At 44.4% G+C, this 12,108-nt stretch overlaps 1 protein-coding gene across 1 annotated transcript in view; it reads left to right on the plus strand.

Moving 5' to 3' along the window:
- Window positions 1–11,086, plus strand: part of LOC115383629 (complement C3-like) — a 69,327-nt gene extending 58,241 nt beyond the window's left edge. Inside the window, exon 39 of the mRNA XM_030085762.1 lies at window positions 10,954–11,086. Coding sequence (XP_029941622.1) covers window positions 10,954–11,086 — 133 coding nt within the window. The remainder of the gene's footprint in view (window positions 1–10,953) is intronic.
- Window positions 11,087–12,108: the final 1,022 nt, after the last annotated feature.

Below are 12,108 nucleotides of genomic sequence, written 5' to 3' on the forward strand. Positions count from 1 at the left end.
TTTGCTAACTACTCCATGTCAGTGGATGGGAGATGCTAACAGATCCATGTTAGTGGATGGGAGATGCTAACTACTCCATGTTAGTGGATGGGAGATGCTAACTACTCCATGTTAGTGGATGATAGATGCTCACAACTCCATGTTAGTGGATGACAGAAGCTAACAACTGCATGTTAGTGGATGGGACATGCTAACAACTCTGTGTTAATGGAAGACAGATTCTAACAACTTCATGTTAGTGGGTGGACGTCTCAGTCGCTGGCCAGCGGGGAGGCTCGGTCCCGACCAATGCCGCTTGCGGCTTTAATTATTATACTAACGCCCAAAGAAACGCCAATTTGACCCCCTGAACATGCACGAAAACTCACCAAATTTGGCACGCACGTCGTGACCGGCGAAAAATTTTATAAAATGGAAAAACGAAAACCATCAGCTCTCTAGCGCCACCTATATCCTGAAAAACGTCTAAAACAGTCGCTACGGCCCGCAGGAATGTCGCAGAGAGATCAAACCTACGTTGACGCGTTCGTCTCATCGAGATCTACATTTCACGCGCTGACACCCCTGACCTAAATCCAACAGGAAGTCCGCTATTTCCCTTTCAAAGTAAAATTTTGCTCAAAATCACTCCTCACGAAAAAATTATCTCCTCCGAGACCGTTTGTCGTACAGACATAAGAGTCACGCGACGTGAAAGAGGACAAATTTCTCTACAAAAGTTGTGAACAACTTTGTCAAAAGTCTAACGGTGTGGATTTTATTAACGTTCAAAGTTGGAAGTCTGAAATCCTGCCTTGCTCCGGCCCTCATCCGTTATAATGGGGAAAAAAGGAAAAAAGTCGCCTTTTTTCAGCACCTCGCACAAGTGGCGACTGCGGCTAAACCGTGACTCCTATCAACAAACCGAGCACACGTAAAGTTCCAGCAGGTTCTCCTGAACAAGATGATGTAACATAAGTGGGGAAATATGATGATATATGCATGTTGACACAGGTAAGAATTGGGGTGCGCTCTGCATTTTTTTTGCTCTCAGTTATAATGGAGCCGGATGGGGAAAAATCTCGCGCTTCTCACAAACTGAGGCCTCTGCGGTCCAAACTAAAAGTCTGAATGCTCTGAAAGCCTCACCAACTGAAAGACAACTAATTTTCCTATCAAACGTGATATTTTTTGTTCAGTTTTGCCAAACAGGAAAGGTACAAGGAGCAGTTGTTTCGCAGAAGGAAACTGTAATTTTCTCCTCTCTCCACTCTAACTGAAATGACCATATATGGACATGCAGAGCAGTTACACAGCTGACAGCAGCTGTCAATCAAACTCTGACACTCAATGACTTCATTCAGTGACTCAGGAAAGCAGATGGCAAAAGCTAACTACTCCTTGTTAATGGATGGGAGATGCTAACGACTCCATGTTAGTGGATGGAACATGCTAACAACTCCATGTTAGTGGATGACTGAAGCCACCACCTCCATGTTAATGGATGGAACATGCTAAGAACTCCATGTTAGTGGATGGGAGATGCTAACTCCTCCATGTTAGTGGATGACAGATGCTAGCTACTCCATATTAGTGGATGGGAGATGCTAACTACTCCATGTTAGTGGATGGGAGATGCTAGCTACACCATGTTAGTGGATGGGAGATGCTAAAAGCTCCATGTTAGTGGATGGGAGATGCTAACTACTCCATGTTAGTGGATGGGAGATGCTAACTACTCCATGTTATTTGATGGGAGATGCTAACTACTCCATGTTAGTGGATGGGGCATGCTAACTACTCCGTGTTAGTGGATGGGAGATGCTAACTACTCCATGTTAGTGGATGGGAGATGCTAACTACTCCATGTTAGTGGATGGGAGATGCTAACCACTCCATGTTAGTGGATGGGAGATGCTAACTCCTCCATGTTAGTGGATGGGAGATGCTAACAACTCTGTGTTAATGGAAGACAGATTCTAAAAGCTTCATGTTAGTGGGTGGACGTCTCAGTCGCTGGCCGGCGGGGAGGCTCGGTCCCGACCAATGCCGCTTGCGGCTTTAATTAGGGACCGAGCCCCGGAGGGCAAGGTGGCCGCAGGCCACCTTGCCCGTAGGGCAAGGTCTCTATTGTTATTCGTGTGTTTCTCGTTCTCGTTCTCGTTCTTCTTCTTCATTATTATACTGACCTACCAAGTAAACGCAAATTTGACCCCCTAAACATGCACGAAAACTCACCAAATTTGGCACGCACATCATGACCGGCGAAAAATTTTATAAAATGGAAAAATTGACCCCATCTGCTCTCTAGCGCCACCTAGAAACAGTAAAATAGGCGCCACGGTCCGCAGGAATGTCGCAGAGAGATCAAACCTATGTTGACACGTTCGTCTCATCGAGATCTACATTTCACGCGCTGACACCCCTGACCTAAATCCAACAGGAAGTCCGCTATTTCCCTTTCAAAGTAAAATTTTGATCAAAATCACTCCTCACGAAAAAATTATCTCCTCCGAGACCGTTTGTCGTACAGACATAAGAGTCACGCAACGTGAAAGAGGACAAATTTCTCTACAAAAGTTGTGAACAACTTTGTCAAAAGTCTAACGGTGTGGATTTTATTAACGTTCAAAGTTGGAAGTCTGAAATCCTGCCTTGCTCCGGCCCTCATCCGTTATAATGGGGAAAAAAGAAAAAAAGTCGCCTTTTTTCAGCACCTCGAACAAGTGGCGACTGCGACTGAACCGTAACTCCTATCAACAAACCGAGCACATGTAAAGTCTCACCAGATTCTCCCGAACAAGATGATGTAACATAAGTGGGGAAAATGTCATGATTTATGTACGTTTTCACAGGTATAAGTTGGTGTGCGCTCTGCATTTTTTTTGCTCTCAGTTATAATGGAGCCGGATGGGGAAAAATCTCGCGCTTCTCACAAACTGAGGCCTCTACAATCCAAACTAAAAGTGTGACTGCTCTGAAAGCCTCACCAACTGAAAGACAACAAATTTTCCTATCAAACGTGATATTTTTTGTTCAGTTTTGCCAAACAGCAAAGGAACAAGGAGCAGTTGTTTCCCCAAAAAAGACTTTTATTTTCTCCTCTCTCCACTCTAACTCACATTACCATATATGGGCATGCATTGCAGTTACACAGCTGACAGCAGCTGTCAATCAAACTCTGCCACTGATTGCCTTCATTCAGTGACTCTCAAAAGCAGATGGGAGAAGCTAACAACTCCATGTTAGTGGATGACTGATGCCACCAGCTCCATGTTAATGGATGGAACATGCTAAGAACTCCATGTTAGTGGATGGGAGATGCTAACTACTTCATGTTAGTGGATGTGAAATGTTAACTACTCCATGTTAGTGGATGGGGGATGCTAACTACTCCATGTTAGTGGATGGGGGATGCTAACTACTCCATGTTAGTGGATGGGAGATGCTAACTACTCCATGTTAGTGGATGGGAGATGCTAACGACTCCATGTTGGTGGATGGGAGATGCTAACTACTCCATGTTAGTGGATGCAAGATGCTAACTACTCCATGTCAGTGGATGGGAGATGCTAACTACTCCATGTTAGTGGATGGGAGATGCTAACTACTCCATGTTAGTGGATGGGAGATGCTAACAACTCAATGTTAGTGGATGGGAGATGCTAACAGCTCCATGTTAGTGGGTGGTAGATGCTAACAGCTACATGTTAGTGGATGGGACATGCTAACTACTCCATGTTAGTGGATGGGAGATGCTAACTACTCCATGTTAGTGGATGGGAGATGCTCACTACTCCATGTTAGTGGATGGGACATGCTAACTACTCCATGTTAGTGGATGGGAGATGCTAACTACTCCATGTTAGTGGATGGGAGATGCTAACTACTCCATGTTAGTGGATGGGAGATGCTAACTACTCCATGTTAGTGGATGGGAGATGCTAACTACTCCATGTTAGTGGATGGGAGATGCTAACAACTCTGAGTTAATGGAAGACAGATTCTAAAAGCTTAATGTTAGTGGGTGGACGTCTGAGTCGCTGGCCGGCGGGGAGGCTCGGTCCCGACCAATGCCGCTTGCTGCTTTAATTAGGGACCGAGCCCGGAGGGCATGGTGGCCGAAGGCCACCATGCCCGGAGGGCAAGGTCTCTATTGTTTTTCGTTCGTTTATTATTATTATTATTATTATTATTATACTAACGCCCAAATAAACGCGAATTTGACCCCCTAAACATGCACGAAAACTCACCAAATTTGGCACGCACATCATGACCGGCGAAAAATTTTATAAAATACAAAAACGAACACCATCGGCTCTCTAGCGCCACCTATATCCCCAAAAACGTCTAAAACAGTCGCTACGGCCCACAGGAATGTCGTAGAGAGATCAAACCAACACTCACGCGTTCCACTCATCATGATCTACATTTCACGCGCTGATACCCCTGACCTAAATCCAACAGGAAGTCCACTATTTCCCTTTCAAAGTAAAATTTTGATCAAAATCGCTCCTCACGAAAAAATTATCTCCTCCGAGACCGTTTGTCGTACAGACATAAGAGTCACGCGACGTGAAAGAGGACAAATTTCTCTACAAAAGTTGTGAACAACTTTGTCAAAAGTCTAACGGTGTGGATTTTATTAGCGTACAAAGTTGGAAGTCTGAAATCCTGCCTTGCTCCGGCCCTCATCCGTTATAATTGGGAAAAAAGGAAAAAAGTCGCCTTTTTTCAGCACCTCGAACAAGTGGCGACTGCGGCTAAACCGTGACTCCTATCAACAAACCGAGCCCACGGAAAGTTCCAGCAGGTTCTCCTGAACAAGATGATGTAACATAAGTGGGGAAAATATCATGCTATATGTATGTTTTCACAGGTAAGAAAAGGTGTGCGCTCTGCATTTTTTTTGCTGTCAGTTATAATGGAGCCGGATGGGGAAAAATCTCGCGCTTCTCACAAACTGAGGCCTCTACGGTCCAAACTAAACGTCTTACTTCTCTGAAAGCCTCACCAACTGAAAGACAACAAATTTTCCTATCAAACGTGATATTTTTTGTTCAGTTATGCCAAACAGCAAAGGAACAAGGAGCAGTTGTTTCCGCAAAAAAGACTTTTATTTTCTCCTCTCTCCACTCTAACTGAAATGACCATATATGGGCATACAGTGCAGTTACACAGCTGACAGCAGCTGTCAATCAAACTCTGCCACTGATTGCCGTCATTCAGTGACTCTCAAAAGCAGCGGGGAGAAGCTAACAAATCCATGTTAGTGGATGGGAGATGCTAGCTACTCCATGTTAGTGGATGGGAGATGCTAACTACTCCATGTTAGTGGATGGGAGATGCTAACTACTCCATGTTAGTGGATGGGAGATGCTAACAGCTTGATGTTAGTGGATGGGAGATGCTAACTACTCCATGTTAGTGGATGGGAGATGCTAACTACTCCATGTTAGTGGATGGGAGACGGTAACTACTCCATGTTAGTGGATGGGAGATGCTAACTACTCCATATTAGTGGATGCGAGATGCTAACAGCTCCATGTTAGTGGATGGGAGATGCTAACTACTCCATGTTACTGGATGAGAGATGCTAACTACTCCATGTTAGTGGATGGGAGATGCTACTTACGCCATGTTAGTGGATGGGAGATGCTAACTACTCCATGTTAGTGGATGGGAGATGCTAACAACTCCATGTTAGTGGATGGGAGATGCTAACTACTCCATGTGAGTGGATGGGAGATGCTAACGACTCCATGTTAGTGGATGGGACATGCTAACTACTCCATGTTAGTGGAGCGGAGATGCTAACTACTCCATGTTAGTGGATGGGAGATGCTAACTACTCAATGTTAGTGAATGGGAGATGCTAACTACTCCATGTTAGTGGATGGGACATGCTAACTACTCCATGTTAGTGGATGGGAGATGCTAACTACTCCATGTTAGTGGATGGGAGATGCTAACTACTCCATGTTAGTGGATGGGAGATGCTAACTACTCCATGTTAGTGGGTGGGACATGCTAACAACTCTATGCTAGTGGATGACAGATCCTAACAGCTTCATGTTAGTGGGTGGACGTCTCAGTCGCTGGCCGGCGGGGAGGCTCGGTCCCGACCAATGCCGCTTGCGGCTTTAATTATACTAACGCCCAAATAAACGCGAATTTGACCCCCTAAACATGCACGAAAACTCACCAAATTTGGCACGCACATCATGACCGGCGAAAAATTTGATAAAATACAAAAACGAAAACCATCAGCTCTCTAGCGCCACCTAGATCCCAAAAAACGTCTAAAACAGTCGCTACGGCCCGCAGGAATGTCGGAGAGAGATCAAACCAACACTCATGCGTTCGTCTCATCAAGATCTACATTTCACGCGCTCACACCCCTGACCTAAATCCAACAGGAAGTCCGCTATTTCCCTTTCAAAGTAAAATTTTGATCAAAATCACTCCTCACGAAAAAATTATCTCCTCCGAGACCGTTTGTCGCACACACATAAGAGTCACGCGACGTGAAAGAGGACAAATTTCTCTACAAAAGTTGTGAACAACTTTGTCAAAAGTCTAACGGTGTGGATTTTATTAGCGTTCAAAGTTGGAAGTCTGAAATCCTGCCTTGCTCCGGCCCTCATCCGTTATAATGGGGAAAAAAGGAAAAAAGTCGCCTTTTTTCAGCACCTCAAACAAGTGGCGACTGCGGCTAAACCGTGACTGCTATCAACACACCGAGCACACGTAAAGTTCCAGCAGGTTCTCCTGAACAAGATGATGTAACATAAGTGGGGAAATATGATGATATATGCATGTTGACACAGGTAAGAATTGGGGTGCGCTCTGCATTTTTTTTGCTCTCAGTTATAATGGAGCCGGATGGGGAAAAATCTCGCGCTTCTCACAAACTGAGGCCTCTGGGGTCCAAACTAAAAGTCTCAATGATCTGAAAGCCTCACCAACTGAAAGACAACTAATTTTCCTATCAAACGTGATATTTTTTGTTCAGTTTTGCCAAACAGGAAAGGTACAAGGAGCAGTTGTTTCGCAGAAGGAAACTGTAATTTTCTCCTCTCTCCACTCTAACTGAAATGACCATATATGGACATGCAGAGCAGTTACACAGCTGACAGCAGCTGTCAATCAAACTCTGACACTCAATGACTTCATTCAGTGACTCAGGAAAGCAGATGGCAAAAGCTAACTACTCCTTGTTAATGGATGGGAGATGCTAACGACTCCATGTTAGTGGATGGAACATGCTAACAACTCCATGTTAGTGGATGACTGAAGCCACCAGCTCCATGTTAATGGATGGAACATGCTAAGAACTCCATGTTAGTGGATGGGAGATGCTAACTACTCCATGTTAGTGGATGGGAGATGCGAGCTACTCCATGTTAGTGGATGGGAGATGCTTACTACTCCATGTTAGTGGATGGGAGATGCTAACTACTCCATGTTAGTGGATGGGAGATGCTAGCTACTCCATGTTAGTGGATGGGAGATGCTAACTACTCCATGTTAGTGGATGGGAGATGCTAACTACTCCATGTTAGTGGATGGGAGATGCTAGCTACTCCATGTTAGTGGATGGGAGATGCTAACTCCTGCTTGTTAGTGGATGACAGATGCTAGCTACTCCTTGTTAATGGATGGGAGATGCTAACGACTCCATGTTAGTGGATGGAACATGCTAACAACTCCATGTTAGTGGATGACTGAAGCCACCAGCTCCATGTTAATGGATGGAACATGCTAAGAACTCCATGTTAGTGGATGGGAGATGCTAACTACTCCATGTTAGTGGATGGGAGATGCGAGCTACTCCATGTTAGTGGATGGGAGATGCTTACTACTCCATGTTAGTGGATGGGAGATGCTAACTACTCCATGTTAGTGGATGGGAGATGCTAGCTACTCCATGTTAGTGGATGGGAGATGCTAACTACTCCATGTTAGTGGATGGGAGATGCTAACTACTCCATGTTAGTGGATGGGAGATGCTAGCTACTCCATGTTAGTGGATGGGAGATGCTAACTCCTGCTTGTTAGTGGATGACAGATGCTAGCTACTCCATGTTAGTGGATGGGAGATGCTAACTACTCCATGTTAGTGGATGGGAGATGCTAACTCCTGCTTGTTAGTGGATGACAGATGCTAGCTACTCCATGTTAGTGGATGGGAGATGCTAACTACTCCATGTTAGTGGATGGGAGATGCGAGCTACTCCATGTTAGTGGATGGGAGATGCTAGCTACTCCATGTTAGTGGATGGGAGATGCTAACTACTCCATGTTAGTGGATGGGAGATGCTAGCTACTCCATGTTAGTGGATGGGAGATGCTAACTACTCCATGTTAGTGGATGGGAGATGCTAACTACTCCATGTTAGTGGATGGGAGATGCTAGCTACTCCATGTTAGTGGATGGGAGATGCTAACTCCTGCTTGTTAGTGGATGACAGATGCTAGCTACTCCATGTTAGTGGATGGGAGATGCTAACTCCTGCTTGTTAGTGGATGACAGATGCGAGCTACTCCATGTTAGTGGATGGGAGATGCTAACTACTCCATGTTAGTGGATGGGAGATGCTAACTACTCCATGTTAGTGGATGGGAGATGCTGACAGCTCCATGTTAGCGGATGGGAGATGCTAACAGCTCCATGTTAGTGGATAGTAGATGCTAACAGCTACATGTTAGTGGATGGGAGATGCTAGCTACTCCATGTTAGTGGATAGTAGATGCTAACAGCTACATATTAGTGGATGGGAGATACTAACAGCTACATGTTAGTGGATGACAGACGCTAACAGCTACATCTTAGACAAAGGGAGATGCTAACAACTTGCATGTTCCTGGGTGGACGTCTCAGTCGCAGGCCGGCGGGGAGGCTCGGTCCCGACCAATGCCGGTTGCGGCTTTTTATTATACTAACGCCCAAATAAACGCGAATTTGACCCCCTGAACATGCACGAAAACTCACCAAATTTGGCACGCACATCATGACCGGCGAAAAATTTTATAAAATACAAAAACGAAAACCATCAGCTCTCTAGCGCCACCTATATCCCGAAAAACGTCTAAAACAGTCGCTACGGCCCGCAGGAATGTCGTAGAGAGATCAAACCAACACTCACGCGTTCGTCTCATCGAGATCTAAAATTCACGCGCTGACACCCCTGACCTAAATCAAACAGGAAGTCCGCTATTTCCCTTTCAAAGTAAAATTTTGCTCAAAATCACTCTTCACGAAAAAATTATCTCCTCCGAGACCGTTTGTCGTACAAACATAAGAGTCACGCGACGTGAAAGAGAACAATTTTCGCTACAAAAGTTGTGAACAACTTTGTCAAAAGTCTAACGGTGTGGATTTTATTAGCGTTCAAAGTTGGAAGTCTGAAATCCTGCCTTGCTCCGGCCCTCATCCGTTATAATGGGGAAAAAAGGAAAAAAGTCGCCTTTTTTCAGCACCTCGAACAAGTGGCGACTGCGGCTAAACCGTGACTCCTATCGACAAACCGAGCACACGCAAAGTTCCAGCAGGTTCTCCCGAACAAGATGATGTAAAATAAGTGGGTAAAATATTATGATATATGTACGTTTACACAGGTAAGAAAAGGTGTGCGCTCTGCATTTTTTTTGCTCTCAGTTATAATGGAGCCGGATGGGGAAAAATCTCGCGCTTCTCACAAACTGAGGCCTCTGGGGTCCAAACTAAAAGTCTGACTGTTCTGAAAGCCTCACCAACTGAAAGACAATAAATTTTCCTATCAAACGTGATATTTTTTGTTCAGTTTTGCCAAACAGCAAAGGAACAAGGAGCAGTTGTTTCCCCAAAAAAGACTTTTATTTTCTCCTCTCTCCACTCTAGCTCACATTACCATATATGGGCATGTATTGCAGTTACACAGCTGACAGCAGCTGTCAATCAAACTCTGACACTCAGTGCCTTCATTCAGTGACTGTCAAAAGCAGATGGCAAAAGCTAACTACTCCTTGTTAGTGGATGGGAGATGCTAACTACTCCATGTTAGTAGATGGGAGATGCTAACTACTCCATGTTAGTGGATGGGAGATGCTAACTACTCCATGTTAGTGGATGGGACATGCTAACTACTCCATGTTAGTGGATGGGAGATGCTAACTACTCCATGTTAGTGGATGGGAGATGCTAACAACTCCATGTTAGTGGATGAAAGATGCTAACAGCTACTTGTTAGTGGATGGGACATGCTAACAAGTCCACTATTACAGATGCTAACAGCTACATGTTAGTGGATGGGACATGCTAACAACTCCATGCTAGTGGATGGGAGATGCTAGCTACTCCATGTTAGTGGATGGGAGACGCTGACTACTCCATGTTAGTGGATGGGAGATGCTAGCTACTCCATGTTAGTGGATGGGAGATGCTAACTACTCCATTTTAGTGGATGGGAGATGCTAACTACTCCATGTTAGTGGATGGGAGATGCTAGCTACTCCATGTTAGTGGATGGGAGATGCTAACTACTCCATGTTAGTGGATGGGAGACGCTAACTACTCCATGTTAGTGGATGGGAGATGCTAACAACTCCATGCTAGTGGATGGGAGACGCTGACTACTCCATGCTAGTGGATGGCAAATGCTAACTACTCCATGTTAGTGGATGGGAGATGCTAACTACTCCATGTTAGTGGACGGGAGATGCTAACAGTTCCATGTTAGTGGATGAAAGATGCTAACAGCTACATGTTAGTGGGTGGACGTCTCAGTCGCTGGCCGGCGGGGAGGCTCGGTCCCGACCAATGCCGCTTGCGGCTTTAATTATTATTATTATTACTTTCATCAGATTCAAGTTTTTTCTCTGACCACTGCAAATTTTTCTTTAATTAAACGAAGGATACCAACAATTTGGTCCATGAGTCTATCATCTATTCTCACATCAGTTCATCATGAACTCCTGTTTTTCTCTCTTCAGGTTTCACTACACGCTTGATGAGAAGACCTGGGTTGAGTACTGGCCCACAACAGAAGAGTGTCAAACAGATGAACACCGACTGTCCTGTTTGGGCTTGGAGGACATGCTTCTTATGTCTACACTCTTTGACTGACCACAATGACAAAGTCCAAGGAACTTTAACCTTTATTTTTATCCATCTAATGTGTTTCCTATGCAACGTTGCATGGGAGAATAAACTATATTGCCCTTAAAATTTGGTGTTTTTCATCTGAATTCTCTTGGCCAGTCCTACTTCATAAATTGTATTGACAGTATTGCCTCACTAAGAAATCTCAATACATTGATCCTGACATGCATGAAATGTCTGCAGTTCAGCATTATTATACTAAAAATTGTTATTTGACAAATTCATGGGAAAATTTGGCTAAAATGACAGGGTCAAATCTTAAAATTAAGAATATTTTTGGTGGGTTGTTTGACTTCATTACCTTCATTTTGAAGGTCCTTACTGTTGCCACACTCACGGTGCTGCACAAGCTCATACAGCCTCTGGACAAACACCTCCACAGTCTCACCCGCTTGTTGGGTCCTCTTGTCAAACCAGTCACAGTCATGAACTGCCTGCTCCAACAGTGTTCATGATCCTCAGGATGGCATTAGAGCGTGTGATTCAGGCCAGACATAATTAAACGCTCTGCAGATGTCACCATTAAGTCCAGAGTAGCTGTTCACACGACTTCCCGAGAGATTTAATGTTCGTGCATTTATTATTGACATTCTTCGTCATTTTAGTTTGTTTTTTAAACCCATGGGTTTAAACATTTTCTTAATTGTGTTAACCCCTGTTAAACACAGGCATAGAGTCAACATATTGCTGTCCATGGTGCTGAAGTATTAACTTAATTCAGTCACAAGATACATTGTGTGGAAGACACACACACTTAGAAGCTCGTGCATAGAGTAAATGTAGCGCTGTCCATGGTGCTGAAGTTACTAGACACATTATTTGAAATGCACGCACACGCACATCACAATGTTACACTCCCATGCACAAATTCATAGAGATTAAATATTGCTGTCCATGGTCCTGAAGCTTCAACCCAAATACAATTTTTGGTTCATTTGTGAAAGACACACACACACACACACACACACACACAAAAGCATAGAGTA

The sequence above is a fragment of the Salarias fasciatus genome, assembly GCF_902148845.1.
Source record: "Salarias fasciatus chromosome 23 unlocalized genomic scaffold, fSalaFa1.1 super_scaffold_20, whole genome shotgun sequence".
Lineage (NCBI taxonomy): Eukaryota > Metazoa > Chordata > Actinopteri > Blenniiformes > Blenniidae > Salarias > Salarias fasciatus.